The sequence below is a fragment of the Cricetulus griseus genome, assembly GCF_003668045.3.
Source record: "Cricetulus griseus strain 17A/GY chromosome 1 unlocalized genomic scaffold, alternate assembly CriGri-PICRH-1.0 chr1_0, whole genome shotgun sequence".
Taxonomy (NCBI): Eukaryota; Metazoa; Chordata; class Mammalia; order Rodentia; family Cricetidae; genus Cricetulus; species Cricetulus griseus.
The window spans coordinates 234,994,676-235,018,516 of NW_023276806.1; the positions used below are offsets into that span (position 1 = coordinate 234,994,676).

The 23,841-nt window shown below is 36.5% G+C and overlaps 1 protein-coding gene across 2 annotated transcripts in view; it reads left to right on the plus strand.

Annotated features, from left to right (window-relative positions):
• Positions 1–8,006, plus strand: part of Fbxo8 (F-box protein 8) — a 35,410-nt gene extending 27,404 nt beyond the window's left edge. For both annotated transcript variants that reach the window (XM_027394101.2, XM_035450746.1), the window contains 3 exons: positions 3,336–3,454; positions 5,532–5,728; positions 6,992–8,006. In XM_027394101.2, the coding sequence (XP_027249902.1) occupies positions 3,336–3,454; positions 5,532–5,728; positions 6,992–7,179 (504 nt within the window). In that variant the 3' untranslated portion in view covers positions 7,180–8,006. The remainder of the gene's footprint in view (positions 1–3,335; positions 3,455–5,531; positions 5,729–6,991) is intronic.
• The last annotated feature ends 15,835 nt before the right edge of the window (positions 8,007–23,841 follow it).

Sequence of the window (23,841 nt, forward strand, 5' to 3'; positions counted from 1 at the left end):
GATCTTCTTCAGTGTTTCCCTCATTCAAGGCTATTGAGATCTTTCCACTTCTTGAAATCTCATCCAAGTGTCCTAGCTTCTAGTAATTATTTCTCACATTGAACTGATAAAATGCTTATTTCATGTGTTCATACCATCGTGTACCATTTGTCTCGTGGATGTATTTTAGTTATTTATCTGTCTCTTCTTTGGGTAAAATACTTTGTCTTACACTACTCAGTTTCTAATCCTGCATACCATACCTGTGTAAAGCTTTTAAGATTGATTCGTACAGAGAGACACGTAAATATGCATGCACATGGATCTGTCATAGAAACTAGCCTCTGGGTATTCATTATATCTAACTACAAAGTTTAAATGGCTATTTTCTTAAAAGTCTCTAAATCTTTGGGGCTGATTAGATGTCTCGGTGAGTCAAGGTGCCTATACCCATTAATGGCCTTCTAGAGCCTCCTTTAGGGGTGAATCCTTGAGAGAATTATTTTTATGAAACAAATATTAATAGGTTTATAAGCCAGGTGGTGGCGGTGTGCACCTATAATCTCAGCACCTAGGAGGCAAAGGAAGGTGGATCTCTGAGATCAAGGCCAGCCCGGTCTACAAAGGGAGTTCCAGGACAGCCAGGGCTACCCCAAGAAGCCCTTTCTCTAACCTTCCCCTGGCCCCTACAAAAAATGAAGAAAGAAAGAATTACGCTTTTAGTATAAACATTATGAGTTTGTCTTTTTCTGAAGAATATTAGGCATAATATCTGTTTTCGTATACAAATTTCATTTACCCCCACAGTAACTTTCTTTAGAAAACCTTTTAAGGAACATCTGCTTTGGCCAATAACCCAACTTCTGAGCTTATCTTAGATGCCTTAGAGCAGCTCACTACAGGATGGAACACCATTGTGGTCTATTGCATTTACCTAACAAATCCCTTTTAGAATTCTGCATAAGTGAAAACTAGCAACTACACCCTGATCACAACATAAGTCATTCTAAAAGTTGAACAGAATAGAATTTGCATTAGAAATTAAAATTTAAACAAACAATGGGATTAAATAAGTAAATGTGGAATTAAAGTAGTAAGTTTGAAACTCAAGTATATTTTGGGAAGGGAAAAAGGAAGAATCAAGCAGATGACAGGCTGAGCGGCCAAGCTATAGTTGTAAGCCTGCAGTTTTTTACCTGCAGCTACTTTGAACTGATCCTCTGCTTGCTGGCGATACCTCCTATGCTCCAGAGAAGGCTCAGGTCAAACTGGCACCTGTCTCCTTTCCTCATAAAAACAATAAAGTTGGCTTATTTCAGGTCATTTCCCCAGTTTTCAGGATTGTGTTTAAAACTGCATCTGTCCTTACTTCTTTGCAATCAAGTAATTTAGAGAACTTAAGTTAGATTAGATATGTAAGTATTCAAAATAAATGTTCTGTAAAAAGGAAGTGACCAACAGCGTATTATTATTAAATATATTTTATGATACTTAATGATCCAAATACCAAGGTTACTGTGTAACTAAGTAGCATCAAACGATGTTAAAATGGCACCATCCTGTATCTGGAGAAGCATAATTTTATTTGTGTGTTATTTTAACAGGGAGATTAGAATTAATTTATATCTTCTAAATGGTAATTTTGATATGAGTAACGTATTGTAATATATAATAAACATTCCTTTTTCTTTAAATCACTTCAGTTAAAATTAAATACCAGAATAATTCTCAGATAGTTTTATCATTTGGTAACCAAACATGACTCATTTTTTGCTAGATAGATCAATTAAACATACAGTCAACTCTCAATCATTCAGACTAATGGAGGAAAGGATGGAACAAGCATTAAAATTTGTCTAGTCCCTATCTCCTCAAGCACTGCAAAGACAGCCTCACTCCAAAAAAAAAAAAAAAAAAGGGTTCCCAGCTTAACTTTGTACATCATGTAGCCTTTGTTTCCAAGGAGTCAGTGCAATATGCTTAAACTGACAGGAAAGCTTCATGCTACCATAGTCTGCTCTTCTTTGTGTGCATTTTATAGTTGCTGCCTTAGCTTTGCTTTTATAGTATACAGTACACATGAAAAGTTGATAATGTTGCTGTTAAGATTCTGATGGCTCATAAAATCAGCTTTATATAAAACGCCTTATCGTTGAATTGCAATCTGTAGATAATTATTGCCTTTCAAAAGCATTACCTCATGGTACCAAATTGCTTTTTAAAAAACTTAGTGTAAAATTTCAATGAGAAAGTTTTTATCTTCGAGAGTCTTTCATAAAAATTATTCCAACTTTAAAATTCTAATGTGTGCAATATTTCTGAGTGAAGAGATGCTGAAGGAATTTATGTGTGAAAACATGTTGCATGTACATTATATGTCATTTTCTCTGCCAATTAGCTACACACATTATACTAGTATCCAGACACATGGATTCATGGTAATACATGTATCTGGAGAACTACAAGTTGAAATAAACACACCTGCCTTTTATTTCAATAGCTGCACATTCAAATGACACTGACATTTATTTGAATGTGACCTTCATACATGTGAGAGAACATTGCTTTCAGCATTTGGGTTTTTTGTTGTTGACGTTTCTGTTGTTGTTGATTTTTAAGTGAAAGGTAGATACAAATGTGAGGGCAATGCTTCTCTGGACAACTCTGCATGCAGAGAAAAGGAAATTCAAAGATAAAATCTGTCAAGTACACCTGAATGTTTTTGTCTTATGTGCTTTCTCTTGGTGGTATTTTAACTAGATACGTATTAAATGGAGTGATGCTGAAAGCCAAAGTAGTAAAACCATGAGACAACCTGGAGTTCAGCCTTCTTCCCTGTAACTTAAATAATGTGATTCTCTTTATTTCCAGAACAAAGTTGTTAGTGTTTCATTTGGAGACTCTAATTGTGTGTTTTGTATTGTTTTGTTTTCAAAAGGCTATTTCCTTAAAATGTATACCACAGTATACATCTGAGCTTTAAAAAAAATCATGCTTTCTCTTAGAAAAGGGAAGTATCTGTTGCAAAGCTCATTTTATATGCCATGTCATGGCTTGTCCACATCCCTTCCTAAATTAGTCCATATTTTTTATGCTTATTTTTACTTGTCATGAGCCAGAAAATAGGATCTCTTCATGAATCTTAACTTTGAATTTCCTACTTTTCATTGCATGCATATTATCAACTATTCATACTAGTTTTTAGCTCAGGCTCAGTTTGTATTTTGCATGTTAAAGCTATAAACATTATAGTAATGCTAGAAAGAACCTATGGCTATGGTTCTGCAATTGCCTAATTACTGAAATTAATAAATCAAGGCTGAATTTGCTTATGTAGACTTGTCTTTCTGCCTTAGGGAGTGAGCTACTTTATGTCCAAGGGTATCCTAGATGATTCGCCAAAGGAGATAGCAAAATTTATCTTCTGTACAAGAACACTAAATTGGAAAAAACTGAGAATCTACCTTGATGAAAGGTAAAGCAAAAATTAAATTTTCAACAGAAATGAGTTAAGTAATGTTTTTGCTAACTTTTATTTTAAAAGCTATAGTACATAGAATAATCTAGTTGCAAAATTAAGTAAAAACATAAAAAAAGATTACTATATCTTATAATTGATTTGACCTTTTCTTTCTCATGCTAATAAAAACTTGCCATAATGAAGGTAACAAATGACCACGTGTGGCCTGACATAATGCTTATAAACAGCTATAATAACAGCACTCAGGAGCTGAGGCAGAAGGATTTCACATCTGTGGCCAGCCAGTACCATAGCGTGAGACACTATTTCAGAAGCATGAATAGATGCAGAATCATAGATAGCCCTGCATCCCTGGCATTGCAAAATAAATTGAAGCATCTTGCAGCCATGACTTTTCTTAGTGGGTAGCCATGAGCTAAGTGTTTAGGTAACCAGAAGTTCTAAGTCCTGAAACTGCCCATTTAAAAATCTGTTGTAAAGACAAATTGTAAACTTCAAAACCTAGAAACTCTTAAGGTATGCATATAGTTACATAATGTTTGCACAGATAATTATGCACATGCTTAAAAATTCTGAAAAGGTGAAGCTGAAGAGATGCCTCACAGTCAAGAGCACTTGGTCCTCTTGCAGAGGATCCTAGTAAGGTTGCCAGCATCCACATGATGGCTCACAATCGTTTGTAACTCCAGTTCCAGGTTATTTGTCCTCTTCTGGCTCCAGTGGACACTGTATGGACATGGTGCACAGACAGGCCTGCAGACTAAACACCCATACATTTAAAAAAAGTCTAAAAAGATGACATTTAGTATTTAGTATTTCAATCATGCAGGTAGAGTTATGGACCATATGGCATTCTCATCTGGTGGTTATTCACTTGTGCCCTTATTAATTGCAGACATAACAATATTGAGAGAGCATCTACATCAGCATACTAGTCATTGAAAGAAGTCTCCTATACAAGGTGTTGTCCTTAACTGCTTTGTCTTTAAATGCTAGGGACCTAGAGACTGGTGCTTCTTCTGTAGATCTTTCTGTAAATATTTAGCTTTGCTGACCTTGTGCTCTCTGTTGCATTTGCTTATAACTTTGCCATTTGTGTTGTGCAAGTAGACATAGGCCACTATAAACAAAGCAGTATGGCCCTATTCCATTAAATCTTTTTACAAATACAAGCAGTGGGCCATAGTGTGCCTACTGGCTGTATTTGCATAACCCTGCCATGAGCAACTAGTCAAAATGAAAGCTATGATCATATAATCAAGTTTGAGTTTGTTAGCAGTTAAAGAATGTTGTTGCAAAGAGTCACTATATATTTAATGCTATAGGTTAAAATATATAGCATACATACATATGTTTATATAATGCATGATATTTATATAATTATAAACACTTAAATATATATCCATAGAATTATTATACCCATATATTGGGATGGTGAGCAGCCACTAAAAAGAATGAAGTGAATATTTCTAAAGACAAAACTGTGCACAATAAATTGTGTATCAGAAAGGAAGAGTGGATTATAATGCATGTGTAGTCTATGTGGGTGATTTTGAAGTCTACATTAATATCTCTTACCTCTGAAAATGTGTCTTTGTACAATACAGGCAGATTCCTTCTAATTTAAAGGGCATGGTCTCTAGTGCTGTTTGGACTGAGATCAAAAGGCACTTAGAAAGAAGCAGCTTTTCTTGGTTTCTCTGGCAGGGAGACTATTTGTGTGTAACCCAGACTGACCTTGAACTCATGATCCTCCCGCCTCAGCTTCATGAGTGCCACCACATCACAACAGCTGAACAGCACTTTTAATACCTCAATTTCATTTTATAAGAAGAATAATGTATTTCACTTTATCTTGTTTTAGCCTATTCATGAAGGAATTCGAAACAGTATAACTTTGTAAATAATCATATTTAATTACTTTAAAGGGTTAGGATAATATATACCTTATAGGGCTGACTGATATAGTAATCAATAATGAAATACTTTTATACAAAAATGGAAAATTATGATTTTTCAGTTGTTTTAGAAATATTAATTACAGCTGCACCTTTTTTTTCTCTTTCTGTAGGAGAGATGTCTTGGATGACCTTGTAACCTTGCATAATTTTAGGAATCAGTTCTTGCCAAATGCATTGAGAGAATTTTTTCGTCACATTCATGCTCCGGAAGAACGTGGGGAGTACCTTGAAACTCTCATAACAAAGTTCTCACATAGGTTCTGTGCTTGTAATCCTGACCTAATGCGAGAACTTGGCCTTAGTCCTGGTAAGAATATCTCTGTGTGTACACATGTGTGTACAGACATGCGTTTTACATTATCTTCCCAACTCCTACCACCTGCAGGAAAAATAATCATGACAGGAGGCCTTGTTTTTAACTTTGGGAAAAACACTTCCACAAATTGTAAATATTTGTTTACCTGTTGCCTCAGTGATGGCATGGATGGAGTACTCAAAAAGACATGTACTTCCCTTTGCACATAAAAAGTACACAGCTTTATGAAGACAGAATAACCATGTAAATTCTTTCAAGTTATTCTTACCTGTTATTTTTACCAGCCGATGTACATTTTTTGAAGCATTTAATAAACTGTACAATAGATACCAATATTTTCCCACTAAACTTTGTTTTACTGTAACTAGTGTTCACTATGCATGTACACATATGTGGGCAAGTTCTCACATTTCATGTGTGTACTTTCATTTTATAGATTTACTTGTATTTTTGTGTTTAAAAATGTGCTCATTAAACAATGATTGCAAAACAAAACATAGCTGTCATGTGAAATGTGCTGAACATGTTTCATAAGACATGTTTAACATAGCTTTCTTAAGACTTCAGGATTCTAAAATATAAACAGTATAGTACTGTGAATATCATGACAGTTGCTCCTGTTGTGATATTAAGCACCAAGTATTGCCCTGTGTTTATATGAAAAAAGAAACTACTCTGTTGCCTGTGCTTTCCCTAAAGATTGATTTTTGAAGTTCATAATTTAAAGTACATCTCTCAACTGGGAATAGTAATTTAACAATCTTAAAAATTCTTTACATTCTGCTTTTAGTGCCAAGATAATACATTTCATGTCCATAAAAATGCTTTCAAATTAAATTAGGTTTATAAAAAGCATTTTTTGTAAATATGTCTTGATTTTTTTTTTGAACAGGAAAGATAAGCTGGTGGTGGAATTTAGTTTAATTGCAGTTGAATGTAGATGTCCCATTTGAAAATGAAAATAAAGCAAATTCTGAAATGTTAAGTCTGGAATGTGTTTTTACTATAAACTCCTAAAGAATCCTGAAGTTCCTTTGAAGTAGAGAGAGTACCCATTTCATTATTAATCAGACTGGGTGAGTTACTTCAGTTTGCCTGATCTTAGGTAGTTTCCCAGGACAGAGCTTGGAAGAAAAGCCTAGACTCCCAGGGTGGGTTGGCTGCCCTGTGTGATTTGTGATCTGAACTTTTGTCTCCTTAGCACCAGTGGATATTTTGATCAAACTAATAATTGATGTTTCCTTTCCCTCCCAGATGCTGTCTATGTCCTGTGCTACTCTTTGATTCTACTTTCCATTGACCTCACTAGTCCTCATGTGAAGAATAAAATGTCAAAAAGAGAATTTATTCGAAATACCCGCCGCGCTGCTCAGAACATTAGTGAAGATTTTGTAGGACACCTTTATGACAACATCTACCTTATTGGCCACGTGGCTGCATAAAAGCACAACTGTTGGGACTTCAACTTTTTACTCCAGACTAAAGCTATCCACAAAAGGACTTAGCAGAAATGGGGTTGCATCAATGCTGGTCTCTCCAGCCTCTGTATACAGTCAAGCTTGAGTACACAGCCTCTTTTGGTTTCACTGTTTTTTAGTTTAGAAATTTCAGAACTAACTAACTAATTTTGATGAACTTTTCTTAATTTTGCTCATCATGTTTGCACAAAACAGCCACTGTATAACACAGCTATAGAGAATGTTAAACTGACATATACTCTAAGATGGAGTGTTTGTGCATTAGATTTGTCTGAAAACTATCCATTTCCATCCTTTAAAAAAATACCATGTAATGTATGCATATTTAACTAAAGAGATTTATAATCATAATTATTTTATTGTAAAGATTTTAACTAAAGGTTTTCCTTTTCTCTTGAACCGAGTTTGGAAATTTATTTGACTCTGATCTAAGTGTATTGTTGGCTTTGTCAAAGTTGGATCTGGCCCCAGAAACCAATACCAGCTTCCCATTTCTTTGAACTTTGAAAAGAGTGTTGATTTGTTACTATTTTAATATACTATGCAAAACTGGCCTTATTTGTATAACATATATCATTTGATTCATTTTTAAAACTTCTGGGTTAATAAAGTTTCGATACATCCTTCAAACGTTTAGAATATTAAAAGTGTCAGAATTTAAAAGTCACTCTTCATTAGAACTTGGGGAAGGTTTTACTTCCTTGTTTCTGAAATACTTGGTCTTAACTATTTTCCTACTCTCGATCTATCTTCAAAGTTAATTAATAAAGGGTATTATGCTGTGAATCACATTATACAGTCTTTACTTTTCAAATATGTTTCAAGGGCTTTCCATGTGCTGTGTACTATCCTGGGTTACAGATGCCTAGATATGAGTTCTGCATCCACATGCTTCTGTCAGAAGAGGAAACCTGGATTTTTGTTTTCTAGTTAGTTGTATTTTTTGGTGAATGATGCATTGACCTCTCTCTCTCTACCTCCCCCTCTTATAGATGTCTCTCTTACCATCTGCTGTCTTCCTTCCTTTCTTTTGTCCTCTTTTCTCAATTTGACTGTCTTTTTTAAAGCCTTATTTCCCTAATATTTTATTTTTGATTTTCACACTCTGCCTCCTTTATTTCAATATAATTTTCTTATGGAAATATTCAAACAGAAAATTGAAACATTTTGCAGAGAAAGCCTGCATACCCCACCCAGATTCTACAATTCTAGTTTCACTCTGTTCACCTCATCATGTATTTTTCCATCCCTCCATCTATCAACTTAATGATTTTAAACATATCAGATTAGCTTCAAAATATATACTCTTTGTTGTTAAACACTCACTTTTATATTTCACTGACTAGAAGTATGCATTTTTAACCTTTTTTCACTTTGAGGTAAGAGTTACATTGAAGGAATGTGAAAGTATTAAGTGACTCTTTACAAATGCTGGCCATGTACAAGTTAAATTGATGTGTCAGTTATATGGAGTGTCTTAGCTATAGTTAATATTATACCTCTTCCTGTGACAGATTCTCTACCCACAATCTTTGTGTTGTTGTGTCCCGCGTGATCGTCTCGCCAGCAAGAACGACACAGGACACTCGGATCCTTCTGCAGTAAAGCTTTAATGTGTCTTGAGAGAGAGAGCATAAGCTTACAGAGCGGAGACCCCGAGCCAAGAATCCCGTCCCCTAATAAAGGCTCATAAGCTCTGAGCAGTGCGTGTACAGCTGGGATAGGTGGATGACTCATCACCCTATATGACACCATGGAATAGGCGAGGCTAGGCAAGTGGAAAAACACTGGGCACATGCATACCAATGCTGTTTACTTGATCCGGCAGCGGATGTCAGCGCCATCTTGTAATGGCGAATGTGAGTGCGGCTCCTCACATTGTTGTAATAAAATTCACAGTCTTTTATTTTTAACAAGCATCTTTACTTAAAATGAGGTAAGAAAAATACTCTTTTGTGTTTACTGATAATATAAATTTAAATACTCTTATTATTTTGTGAAGATCCAAACTTTTTTTAACAGTGTTTTTCTTCTCAAGATGAGAACATCTATTGTAGTTGGGGTCAATTAACTATCATAGTTTTATTTGATTTTTTTGTTGTTGTTGTTGCTTTATTTTATTGAAAATAGATTCCTCTTTCGTATGATGCATCCTGACCACAGTCCTCTCAGCCTCCTGTCTCCCCTATATCCACTGCCCCCTTTTGAGCAGGCCTTCAAAAGATGACAGCCAAACAGCACAAAACAAGGTACAGTAAGTCAAGGCAAAAGCCCTGGAAAAGGTAACCCACAAGGAAGAAAAGAGTCTCAAGAGCAGGCGAAAGAGTCAGAGAGGGAGCCCATGCTCTACACTGTCTAGGTGGCCAGGACTGGAGACTGGATAGCCCAGAGACCTAGGTAGACCCAAACATGACTGGTTTTTAAAAATCAATGAAATGACTCCCAATGATATTCTGCTGTACTCATAGATGAGTGCCTTCCTTGTCCAATCTTTATCAGAGAGGCTTACTCCAGCATCAGTAGGAAGCAAGTTCCAAAACCCACAACCAGACATCATGCAGAGAGAGAGTAAATTTGAAGTCTCCATCAGGTCCCTCCCTTCAGAGCCAAAGCTGTTGCAGACACCAGGAGAACATGGCCCATTTAATCAACTAAGCCTACCTCAACTCACATGGGCTCACAGAGACTAAAATGGCAAACATGGGGCCTGCATGTGTCTACAACAGTTCCTCTGCATATATGTTATGGCTGTTAGCTAGGTGTTTTGTGGAACTCACACTTTTTCCTTAAAGATTTGTTTATTAATTTATTTATTTGTGGTATCCTGCCTGCATATATGCCTGCATGCCAGAAGAGGGCACCAGAGCTCATTACAGATGGTTGTGAGCCACCATGTGATTGCTAGGAATTGAACTCAGGACCTCTGGAAAAGCAGCCAGTGCTCTTAACCTCTGAGCCATATCTCCAGCCCAGGACTCATACTTTTATTTGAAAATACCTTGCTTTTTGAAGAAACTTTTGCTGAACATTCAATTCTGCTTTAACATCTTTCCCCTTTATGTCCCTCCCCCTTTGGGGGAATGATTTATTTTTGTCTTATGGTTCAGGGATGATAGTTTAGCATTGCAAGGAAGGCACGACAACTGGGACCAGTGTGGCCCAAGCTTTCAGAGGGGCTGGAACATACAGCATGCCCTCTTTACATTTCTGCAGATCAGAAAGCAAATCTCTGCAGAAGCAAGATTAGACTATAACATAAAAAAATGCTCCTAAGAATTCATTTCTGTCAGCCAGCCCCATTCCTTAAAAGTTCCACAGACTTGCAAAACAGCACCATCATCTGGGGACCATGTATTCCAGCAAATGAGCCAGGTGGGGACATTCAACAAACTGATATCCCTTTTGACCCCATAAAATGCTTCTAAAGTCCAAACATCAGTCTCTTCTAGACTTAAAGCAACCTATTTAATGATGGGCTTCTGGAAAATAAGTGGCAAACCACAAAGTGTTACATGTTTCAAATATGCAGTGCCATACAGAATCCCATTACAAAAGAGAGGAGTGTGGACAAAGCAAGAAAAGACTGGGACAAAGCAATGTCAAAACCCCACAGGAAAGAAAAAACAAACAAACAAACAAACAAACAAAAAAAAACTCCTTTGTCGGGGACCTAGAGCTCAATGATTTCATCATTTAGGCTCCAACAGACTTGTATAATCTTACTCCCCAGCTCTGCCACCTGCAGTACACACGACCTCCTTCTTAGAACAGCTACACACTCAGTCCTTTCAACTGTCCTTTGAAGACATCATTTTTCTGACATTTCCAGTTTCTGGAGCTCTCTATTGTAAGTTGCTGATAGATTTCAGCTTCATGCTTCATTCAGGAAACTCACTGCTACACTTTGCCTGGCCACAACAACTTTCTAGTACCTTGGCATAAGCCTCAGTGTTCCTGTAACTCCTGCCAACATTAATGTCAATAGTGACACCGAATCAATTGCCAGCTCAAGATATACCCTGGACCATTTGGAGCACAGGTGATGTAGTTTCTGTGTGCCATTCTGCCTGAAACTGGGAACTCACTTCTCCGTGCATCCCAGTTCTAGCATGTACCCTGGAGGTTCTCACTTACCTAGGCACTCTCAAGGTTTTCTATTTTTACAACCCAGGGATTTGACAGGTGATGTGCAGAATCTTCCTCTCAAGGACCATTCAGATTGTCATAGTGTGGTGACAATCACCATGTGCAGTTCCCAAAGTTTCTCTTTAATGAACCTAATTTCTTTAACCACTGAGGCCAACTTTTCCTTAGCCACTGTGTCCTCAATTTGGAACTCATTAATTCTTTTCTTGCTCAAATGTACATTTCCCACGTTTTCTGTTGTCTTTCACTGCAAATGTATTAAGAGCAGAGATCTATAACCATACCACAACCTAAATGTTGTGCTATCTTCAATTTTGCTCTGCCTAAAAACATAAGCCCACTATTTTAAGATCCATTCTCACCTATTTTAAAGACACAGAATTTGCCAGCTGCTTTTGCAGATTACCCCATGGATGGCTTGTGTTCCTGATTCTGTTGCCCGGAGAAACCCTATATACCCAGAATTTGCTGTGTGTGCTTTTGTCTGTCTGTATACTCTGGTCTTCCTCATTTCCCATAGAATAATGACCCATAAGCTCTAATTATTGCACTTTGGGGCTTCTCTAGTCTGTAGTTCCTAACTTTTCCACATTACTTCCACAAACCAACTCCACACTGAGGATCCATGTGGTTATATTTATACAACATCAGCTGCAGTTCTTGTCATCTATAAATACTTGTTACTTTCCTTGTTGCTGAACAAAACAACTCTGTATGTGTGTTCATGTGCATGCCTTGTCATGGTGTAGAGATCTGAGGTCCTGTGACCTCCCAACACACAAATAGGTAAAAACATTTAACAAAAATAATGGTGGGAGTCTAGAGAGATGGCTCCACAGTGAAGAGTACTGGCTGCTCTTCTGGAGGACCCAGGTTCAATTTCCAGCACCCACATAAAATGAAAAATTAAAATCGAGAAACAGAATTTTAAATTTTAGTAGAAACAGGAGCTAGGAAAAGAAAACCACAACTTACAAAGACTAGAGAAAATGGTATTGCAAGGGCTATGGAAGAAAAATGTCCAGAAGGGTACTGAGGGCTGGGGGTATAGCTCACTGAAGGAGAATTTCCTTTACTTGAGAGGCCATGGGTTTGATCTCCAGCACCTTCAATCCAAAGGAATATCTGAGCTTGACACTTACTGCATAATCTACACTTAAGTTATTCCATCCCTTTTCAGGATTCTTGTCTCTCCACCTGGGGCTGAATTCTATGAGGCTAGGAAGTCACAGTACTGCTAATGGATTTTATATTGTCACTAACCAATTATTCCCTCACCCAATATGTAATCTGACCTCTACTGAAACCCACAAGAGTGCTTCTTAGCCTGTCTACAGTTTCCTTCCCCCAATAAGGGGTTTGTTGTCTCAAGCCTACAATGAACCATATCAAGTGGGCAAATTCTTATATACAGTCAGCAATCATGTTGTCTATGATACAAGTCATATTTGGAAAGAAAAGGAAATGAAAGAAGAGAAGACAGAAAGCAGGGAAATGAAGAAAAATGATATAGAAGGAAATGATGAGAAATAAGAAAGGAAGAGAATGAGGCAAAGGAAAAGAGAAAGGAGGAGAGACAAAGAGGAGGAGGAAAGTGTTTAAAATATTTTTAGTCTCCTCCAAATTTGTCAGCCAAAGCTCTTTCCTGAGTGCACTCTCTTCAATTAGCACTATGGTACTTGTTGTTCTTGTTAGCTACCAAATAAAGCATTTCATTAGGACATGTTTGTACATATCTATCAATTTACTTTGTTTTTATTTGTCCCATAGTGACCTTTCCAAGTTAGCTCATACTGACCCCCTTTGACCTCTCAAATAGTTTAAAATGTCTATTTTCACATCACATGTATTCCATTACTCTCCTTTCCCCCACTTCCTTTATCTCTTCCTCCCCTCTCATAGTCCATTTTCTATGTTTGTATCTTACACACACACGTACATAATACACACACACACACACACACACACACACACACACACACACACACACACACACACACACACCATACACCACACAATACACACATAATACACCATACACCACGAACACACACAGCACACATATGCACACACTTTTTCCTTCCTGTTGCTGTGGTAAATACTCTGAAAAAAAAAAAAAAAGCAACCCAAGAAAGAAAGGGTTTATTCAGTTCACAGTTCAAGGGCACAATGCACCATAATGGAGATCATGGCTGAAGGAGCTTGAAGCAAATTACACTGTGTCCATCACCAGGAAGAAGGGGAAAGTGATGGATGCTTGCGATTATCTTACTTTCTCCTTTCTATACGTTCTAGGATTCTACCCACAGAATGGTGTCACCCACCATTGGTGGATCTTCTCACCCCAATACCCTAACCCATTGGCCAGTTTCCCTGGTGATTAAAGAGTGTATGGAGTTCCCAATTAAGATTAAGTATAACAATGTTCAACCTCTAAGTCTCCTAATTTCAGGTAACTGGATGAATCACTGCTGCTCTAATTTATAAAATAAAAACATTTTCTACTTTCACTTATTTTTAGTTTCTTGCGTGTATGGTGTTTTGATTGTGTGCATGTCTGTGTACCATGTGCATTCAGTACCACAGGAGAGCAGAAGAGGGCAGTAAATATGGGACTGGAGCCACATTTGTGAGCCACTATGTTGGTGCTAGGAATTGAACTCAAGTCCTCTGTAGGAGCAGGCAGTACTCTTAATAGCCGAACCGCCTCCCTAGCTCCCTCCTTTTATTGCTTTTAACTTCAGAAATTGAAGTCATTGATCTTCTTACTTACTCCTCTTAATTGTTCTTTTAAATGTGTGGTAGTGTTATGATTACCATTGACTATGATGTTCACAAGTGCAAGCTTATTCACAAGTCTTAGTATTTAAAATAGTAATCTATTTTAATTGAAATCTGCTTTCCAACTTCTAAATACCACCATTAATTCCACAGTACAGAGTTCAAGGCAAACATCCATACAAGTTTCTGTTCTTTACAGAAAGCCTTTCTCAGGAAATATTGTCAAACACAGAAAAGCAAGCACACACTGAATTCATTCATTGTTTTTAAAAAAAAGAGGAAAAGCTGGAAGCATCTGCAATGTTCTAATCTTGGGTCAGTTCTAACAGATATTTACCTAGGCATCAGACACTCTGCAAGGTACTAATTGGGTAGACCCAAATACATTCTCTGATGTTTATTAATAACACGTGAAACTACTTATGATAGATATTTAAAGATATGAAAATATACAAGCATGTGTATACATATACACATACCTTAAAACTATCATTTGAAACAAAACAAAAGTTAGGGAAAATAGATGGTAAAAAAAACATACCAACATAAGTTATGAGGATTTTTTTTCTTCTTTTTAAAATGCTTAAGGATAAAATTTTAGGCAAAAACAAAATGAACTCACTGAACTATTAAGAAAATAAAGTTAAACACTATTTCTAATTTACTGGAACAGTCTACCCTCAGACTGTTTTCAAGTATTTTTATTCAAAGTTTGTGATCTCTTTTAGAACATTTAGCTGTTCAGCTAAATCGAGTTTCAGACAAATGTTTTGTTTTCAAGTGTAGAAAAGTAGATGGTTTTATTTTATTTTTGTCTAATTTAATTAAAGGCTAACAAGAGAGATATACCAAATCTATACTGAGGAAATTTTTGTTTGTTAAGGTTGGGGGGGTGGGGAGTCTTTCTTCTTGCTAAGGCAGGACAGGATGGTTGGCTTTAATTTAAAATGATGAATGAGATTTTGTCAGGCTCCTTGACTTTCCCTCCACTGCAGTTTGTCAGGGCAACAACCTGGGAAACTGGGACGCCACTCTGTCGCCCACAACCACTCTCCAGGAAAGAAATTAACTAGAGGAACTAGTGCCAGGTACAAGTCAGTGGCACTGTCTCTATAGTATTGACACTTTAAAAGTCGACATCAGAAATGTGTATGTTTGGGGACACAAATCTAAGATATTGTTTCCAGTCTCTTTGCAAGCAGTTAATCACTTATTAGAATGTCAAGGTTTTTGACAGTTTACAAAGGAAAGTATTTGAAGACAAACCCTTACTAAATGTCCTCCCTCCCCTCTAATGCATTTTAAAAATTAAAATAAACAAAGAATTTAGGCTCTCAGGTTACCTTCTGTTTCCTTTTTCTTTCTTTCTTTTTTTTTTTTTTGAGTCAAGCCACAAATCATTTCTCACTTTTTAAAGCAGTTTATAGAGATGCATGACCTGATATATAGTTGAGATTTTAAGTGAACCAGTGTGATTAAAATTTGACTTAATATACCATTTTTATTCATGAATTTATGCTCAATATGAATTGCATAATCACTAACACCAAAGTGCTGAATATGATTATTTAGTAAAAGCAAGGTAATTTTTCTTTGTATTGAAATTATAAACATGCTTTTATAAAATTACTGTCTTGTACTTAATTTAAACATATGTACTAATATCAATAATAATGAATACCACATATCAATACTCAGCCCATTATCAATACTAAATCACAATAACATCATACAAATTGTTACTTGCAGTAGTTATCAACACCTATAAAGTACCAATGCTTATGATTTTGTTTTAAAATCTGTCCAAAAGGTTACACTCAAAAGAAATTTCTTACAACAAAGACATCATATAGAAGATCTTGAGGAGGGGATAAATGCCTAAGGATTATTTCTAAAGAAATTTAACATGACGTACATTTGCCAAATTTTATTAAAACATATGAAATGAAGAAATACCTTGATGCTGAATAATTTTAGGCTATCTGTTCACTGCATAGAGAAGGCTTCTGCCACAGTCAGATTTGCAGTGAATATGCATTGGTGTGGCCTAGACAAGCTTGTCAAGGCTGCCCAGTTTTACTCAGACAATGGAGAAGTAAAATGACATATTTGTGTGTGGTATTAACAGTATTATCAGTCACCCATCACATTGCCTTGTGGTGAGTTTCTTTCAAAGCCACATAAAGCTCTCAAATAGTTGATTGTATTTCAAAGATGTTCAAAACTCATAAACTCGTATACACGACCGAGTTTATAGAATTCAGAACTATCCATTATTCATGAAAATAACCCACAAAATCCAATTGTGTTCACAAAGAGATCATGATTACTTGTTTTACTTTTCTTTGGAGATTTTTCTTCTTCACAGAAAAACTGAAACACTGTGTATTTCTCTTTTACATTTAATTATGTTAGAACAAGGTGAACATGTATGGTTTTCTAGGATGTCTATCAACAGAGGATTCGGTAACAAGCTAGGGGTATTTCTAGAATTTTGAGTGGAACCAAGCTCTCACTAGATTAGGTAAAAATCCAATGCCTTGCAACTGCTGTCCCATGGGAGAATTTATTACCATGATGGATTTGTGCTGACTTTGGGTCTGGTTTTCCACCTCAGAAATGTGGTTTTGTCAACACATCTCAAGCAAATGTATTTTTCATGACATTGACTCTAAACCCAGAAAAAAAAAGAAAATGCTTCAGTGTCACCTACTCTCAGTAAAGTCTGTCTCTTTACCAGTCGGCATATAAAGCAGATTGGTGTTCACGGAATCATCACAAGGGAATCCACCCTAATGAAATGCTTTAAATCTTATGTCAGGCACAATAGCCAAATGCATTTTTAAGGAAAGATAATTTTACACATATAAAAATTTGATACCTAAACTCACTTTCTTCTGGGTATTACCAGAATTTGCTTCTGTGTTTTCCCCATAAATGAACTTTGGCTTGTAAGTAAAAATTTTAACATGACCATACTTAACTGTGGATTCCATGAAGCAGCAGGTTAAAGAGAAGAAATTTGTATTGTTGTTGCATGAAAAGTTCACAGACAAGAAAGAGCAGGGAGATAAAAGCAGTAGAAATGAAACAGCTGAAATCTGAGTGGAGACAGAAGTTATGGAGACTAAGAACAACATTCAAGAAGGTAAGTTCAAATTTTGTCAAATTTTGAATTTCCAACTGCATTGGTATCGCTTATATTTTTCCTATTTTAGTGTCTTGCCCTTTTCTTACTCATTTTAGTGTCCTGTGACTCAGAGCTTGTCTAGGACTTTTGCTAATGACCTCAATGTACTTCAGCATTAATCTAGCCAATCGTATTCTGTATAAGGCTTAAATCTTTCTGATTCAGTCTGTTTTCCTCACTTTTTAAAAGCAAAGACTCATGCCTCACATATTCATTTTCTACAACCTATAGTCAAGGTTAACATAGCTCCTAGTGCCTGTAACAGGGCAATAAATGTAAGCTATTATTGTACATTAAATTTTAAACTTAAATTTTCAAGCAGATAAAGACAGCCTATGTGGCTGGAGAGACACTCAAAGGTTAAGAGTGCAGAGGACCCTAGTGTGGTTCCCAGTACCCACATCTGCTGGCTCATACCACTTATAACTCCAGTTAGATGGGGATCCTATGCCTCGTGACTCAGCTGTCTCAAAACAATAGGTAAGAATATTTGATTTTAGTTAAAATAATACACTGTAGCTGATTTTATACTCAAAATACTCAAAAGCAATCATACTAGCCCAAATTAATGATCCTGATGACTATGACATTAGCAAGCACAATTCCACTCCAAGTTCAACCTCAGCCTCAGCCCTGACCATCTCAGAGACTGTGGAAATGCTTCAGAGTTGCATGTCATCTCCTAGTGTGTTCCGTTACTCTTGATTTCTTCACCAGGGTGCTGCCACCTAGCACATATAGTCACAAACATAAAGAAGCCAAATTGGTGTTCTAGCACCCTGGATACTGAAGCAAGGGATATATAGGGAGCTTGAAGCCAGCCTGGGCTACAGAGATCAGATTTTACAATAACAGGTATTGGGCCTGGAGAGACGGCTCAGAGGCTAAGAGCATTGCTGTTCTTCCAGAGGACCAGGGTTCAATACCCAGCACCCACATGGCAGCTCACAACTGTCTGTAACTCCAGTTTCAGGGGATCCAACACCTACTCTCAGACATGCAGGTAAGGCATCAATGCCATAAAAATAATAAAAAATAATAATGGGTACTATTACCTATATCACTATACAACAAGGAAACTTCTCAGTATGGGCTTAGCCTCAGTCCTTGACTACTTCTAGACATAACATCCACTGACTCTTTCTGCCTCTGAGCCTTTGCCTATGTTTCTCCCCAAAGTTTCTCTGTATACAAACCAGCCAGATATCTCTAGGTGCCTAGCATCTGTATACAAACAAGCCAGACATTCTAAGTACCTAGCATCTGTATACAAACCAGCCAGACATCTCTAGGTACCTAGCATCTGTATACAAACCAGCCAGCCAGCTCTAGGTACCTAGCATCACCTGTATACAAACCAGTCAGACAGCTCTAGGTACTTAATATCAGTAATTTGTAGCACAGACTCACAATCAGCCTAAGACCACCGAAGTGGGTCTTAGCCTCTTTGCCAGGCATCTGCCTTGTAACTGGGGGACTGGTGGGTTTATTGTCTAAACCAGGACACTTTGGAAAGTGTTAAAATGCTATACCAGATGGTACTTCAGCATAACAGGCATAAACTAAGGATGTATGGTCATGATACTCATGACGGTAATACAATGTGATAAATGCAATAATAAAAGTTTAAACACTTTGAGGCAGAGGCATGTTGGATGCAATGCACACAGGGTTCAAAATTTGTTTTCAATCAAAAACATCTTTAAATTGTTTTTCAGTTGGAATCAATGATCAAAAAAAATTCCTATGATTCTGGGACCGTTTGTATCATGCATGCCTTGTAGCTCAGCCCCGGCTTGAAACAGAAACTCACTTTCTGGAAATGTGTTTCATCAGTAGTTCCCTATAGAAAAAAAAAAAACAAAAACAAAAAAACAAAACTGCTATATGGGTTTCAAAAATCTTGTACTTAATTTACAATGATATTGAAATAAGAATTGTAGGTTACATGGTGGTTGTTCTTTCATTCTACTTATTTGGCTAATAGCTTTTATTTCATAACTCACTTAGCATTTGTGAAATTTTCTGAAGACAGCTGTATTTTTTTTCTGTAAAGGACAAAGACTTTCTGAAGATGGAAACTTATTTTTTCATAAGTAAATGCACATCTCAGGGTTGGAGTTGGAAAATTGTGATTTATTGTAATTTCAATTAAAATGGCTATCCTGAGAATAAGAAATAAAATGTATGCACAGAAATGAAAGAGATTTTATGTTTAAAATGACACACAGTACAATTTCAAGTTTTTGTTCAGAAAAATATTTATTTGAATTATATTTCAGTGGTTGCCACATTTCATAAGAAGCTATATGGATGGAGATTCTGCAAAAAGATAACTCAAATAATTGATTATAATAACTAGAGCTGGGTTATATGATGATGCTAGAATTACAGGCAAATCCAAAGAGGTTGAGTAGAAGCAGGGAGACAGGGAGTGTGAAGCTTGATTTGTGTTAAATAGCAAGATTCTAGGGAGGAAGGAGGAGGAGGAAGAGGAGGAGGCGAGGGAGAGGAAATGTAGCCCAGTGACAGAGTGCTTGCCTAGCATGTGTCAGATGTATGAGGCCCTGAGTTTGGTCCCCAATATCAAAGCCAAAAGATAAAATCCATTTATGTTCTTAGAAAAGGACCCCAGTCACCTGGAGATAATGTCTTCAAATACAGCAGTATTACTCATCTTTAACATCCCCCTTTTAGATTTAAAGAACACTTATCTAAAAACAAGAACGTAGACCTCACATGGTCAATGCAGAGGGAACCCCAGACTCTGCATTTAAATGATTGCAAATATTTCTGCATCATCTTGTACAAACTATGTATCAAAGAAGAGGAAGTGATTTTCTTTCTTTCATTTTTAACCTCTGTGATAGATGTAATTTCATTTGGGAAAAATATCTCAGTTCTGTTCCAAAACAGAAGACTGGATAGATGAAGCAATTTAATTCTGCAGTGGAAGGGCTTGAGACCTAGCTGATGTGTACGCGATTATGCGAGTGTTTCTATCGGTGCCTGTGTTTAGTACTTGTCCCCATGGATATTGTTCCAAAACGTTAGTTTGGATACTAACCTCCAAGATTAACAGACCAAAGTATTTTTATGTATGTTTGTGTAAATCTGAATAAAACTGAGCCAAGGCTAGGTTGGCTCTGTGTGAATTCAGATGATTAGACCCTTGCTGTATTCTGTACATCTGGAGTACAAAGCAATGTGAGGAAGAAAAGACGAATTACTTAGCATAAGCTTAGGGTGCTTGCAGGCAGTACTCTGAACAGATGCAGCTGGCTTGCTTCCTCCTGAACAGACCAGTGACTAGCAGGGGATGATTTGGAAAATTGAGAACTTGCTGTGCTGTGTTTGTTAGTTCTTAACCCTATTGCTAAAGAAGAGACACTTGCAACAAAGTACACTAGACATTTTTACTTAAGCGACTCTGCACCAAATTTCGCTGTACAGAACACTATCAGTATTGTGCACTCTGCCACCTTGTGGCTATTTTAAGAATTGTAGATTTTCTTCCCCCAAGTATTTGTTTCCTTGATATTGTAAAGGTTGCCCTAATTCTAACTACAGCAGGTCTTTTGTTGTTTTGTTCATTGTTGCTCCCAGAATAATGACAAACTGCTAGGAGTCAGGATGTCGACTGGAGATATAAGTCATTTAAAGATTGTTCTAGTGGGCAATGTAATTGGAATTACAGTCTCAAAGTTATGTCGACAAAAATGTGTTTTATAAAACTAAAAGGGGATTTATGAATTGTTTTGAAAGTAAAAGTAAATGGTGAGTCTACATTGGCATATTAGTATTTATGGTATATACCTTATTAGGAGTAGGAAGTGTCCTTATGTCTTCATAAATACAGATAATATAGGTAACTTAACTTCCAGTCTCAGGGTTCTGGGATTACAGGCATAAACCCCATGCTAGCTTTAACCTTTTTTAAAAAAAAAGAAAATATTTGCATATGGAATAATATGTTTTTATTCTTTTCATCTTATGAAAGCCATAGAAAATCAAAATGATGGTGTATTCATATAATCCCAGGATTCAGGAAACTGGTACTGAGGCAGGAGGTTCACAGGTTAGAGGCCAGTCTGAAAGACATAGTGAGTTCTGGAAAAGCCTGGATACACAGAGAAACTGTCTCAAAACAAGAACAAACAAGCTAAATCATCATTACACTTTTAAATAGAGTTATTCTTAGCACATTTCTTTATTTTTGAGACTTAATTTTGAATGTGAACTTTGAAAAAGAAATCATGTGATTAAATTTTAAAGCCTAATATATTTAGACTGAAAAATTACTGAGTATTCTATCTCAAAGTTCTATTAAGGAAGAATTCCCATTCTGGAATCAGCAAAACATGCACACACATAGGATATGACAGCAGATATGACTGAAGGAGCTTACCCATCTTGCTTTCAAGTCAACTTAGAATTAGACTGGTAATGCTATATCATAGTAACATGTTAAGATGCAAACCATTTTCATTAGCTAAAAAGAGTGTGCTTTTTTTTTTTTTAATTATATTTGCATGGGTGCAGTTCATGTGGAGGCCAGAAGAGGGCTGCATTAGATTCCCTTGGAGCTGGAGTTGCAGGCAGTTGTGAGGTGCTGACAAGGGTGCTGAGGACTGAAGTGGGTAGTAGGATCCTCTATAAGAGCAGCAATCCTCTTACCACTGTGCCATCTCTCCAGCGCTTGTAGTCTTTATAGAAAACTCATTTGTGATTCAAATTACTAATATCCTCCGCAGAGCTCATTGTCTTGAACAAATGCAAATACAATTTCAAATAAATATTAACTTCTCAGTAGAAAGCAAGACTTTATTTTGGTAAAGTGAATAGAAAATGTAACCAGGCATGTAGAGCTAAGCTGTAAGTGCTAGCAGTGTATGAGTTATGGGGAATGAAGAAGTCAAAAACAATTTAAACTTGGAAGAAAAACAAAAGATATGGCTTTGAGGGTGGGGAGTAGAATAGGGATGTCACCTTGTGAAAATGTGCTTGTCCAGCATAGATAAGACTCTAGATTCAATTTGAGAGATGGAAGGAGGGAGGGAGGATGGGAGAGAGAGAGGGAGGGAGGGAAGAAGAGAGGGATGATGGGAGAGAGAGAGGGAGAGAAGGAAGGAGAGCACACAAGAGTATGAGTTTCAGGTATGACTCTAAAGCTGATCTTAAGTTTTCAGTTCTCCTACCTCAGCCTTCCAGGAGTTAGGATTATGAGCCTTCTGGGCCTAAAGTTCATTGTTAAGAAAAATTAAACTTTGGAAGATATTTGAAGATGGAAGTTACATGCGATTGCATTCAGAGTCAACGTTTGCTACTCTAAAATAAAAGGAGGTTCACCTAACATTTCCATAAGTAGTCTGCTTCCATACCTATATCTTGGTGATTGAGTATAGAATTAATATGCACATACAAAATAGCTTATGTGAGGTAATTTCTTTTCTCAACTGGATTACTAGGTCAAGGTCCACAGCATTTATTTGAACCAGCTACAGATCTCATTTTCATAAGGATCCCTGGAGGCTATAGTCATATATGGTTATTTCAGCCTTCACAAACACAATACAGTACAGAAACCAGTACAGACAACACAGAACACTGACAGTTTCAGTTCCTCTCACAATGACAAGACTCTTTCAGGTAAGAGATTAAAACATTGCTTTCCTTTCATAAGGCTGGTGACCATTTTAATGAAAATATTGTTCCTGTCACACCAGGGATCAGAAGTGTGTGGGGGAGATGTCTTCACTCTCCAAACTGTCATTCCAAAGATTTCTTGGATAGGAACAATGCTAGCACCAACTCTATGATTCCACTATTAATATTACTATAAAGGAGCACACATTATATGGGTTGTCTAATCAAAACTTTCTATGAATATTTTTCAAAATATCATAGTTCAAGTCTTGCTGTTCTACCTCAATAGTGTATTAATGCTTATATTTGTTTCATCACAGGACTAAATGCTGGTTCATTCACGCATGTCACAGTGGCAATGTATGTTAAGTTAAAACTAGATAAGAATGTCAAAATTAATTTTTCTTGCTTAGTATGCATAACTTATGTGGAAAAATGTTAAGAATCATCCAAATATTCACACATGAAAATTATAAAAGTAAGCAAATGGCAATCCAACAAATAAAATATCTAAAGCTTCAGAAAGATTTTCAAACAGCTAATTTCTTTACATTTTAAGTTTCAGTATTTGCTGCTTAAACACACAAAAAAGTCTCTTACTAGCAGCATTTACAAGAAAAAAAGACCAGTAATATTACTTGTTACCATTTTGCTACAAAATGGAAATTTTGTAAATGAATTATATTGCATGAGTTGCAATATGTGTAACAGTTTCCTATGGCAAAACGAGGAATGTATTTATAATTTACCAGGAAGGTTATGGTCATCTTTTTGGAATGTTTAGTGATTTCTGCAAATGTGGATTTTTTTTTTTAAGTTAATGCACTCATGCTTGAGAATGACAAAGGAAATGTTGTTTAGCA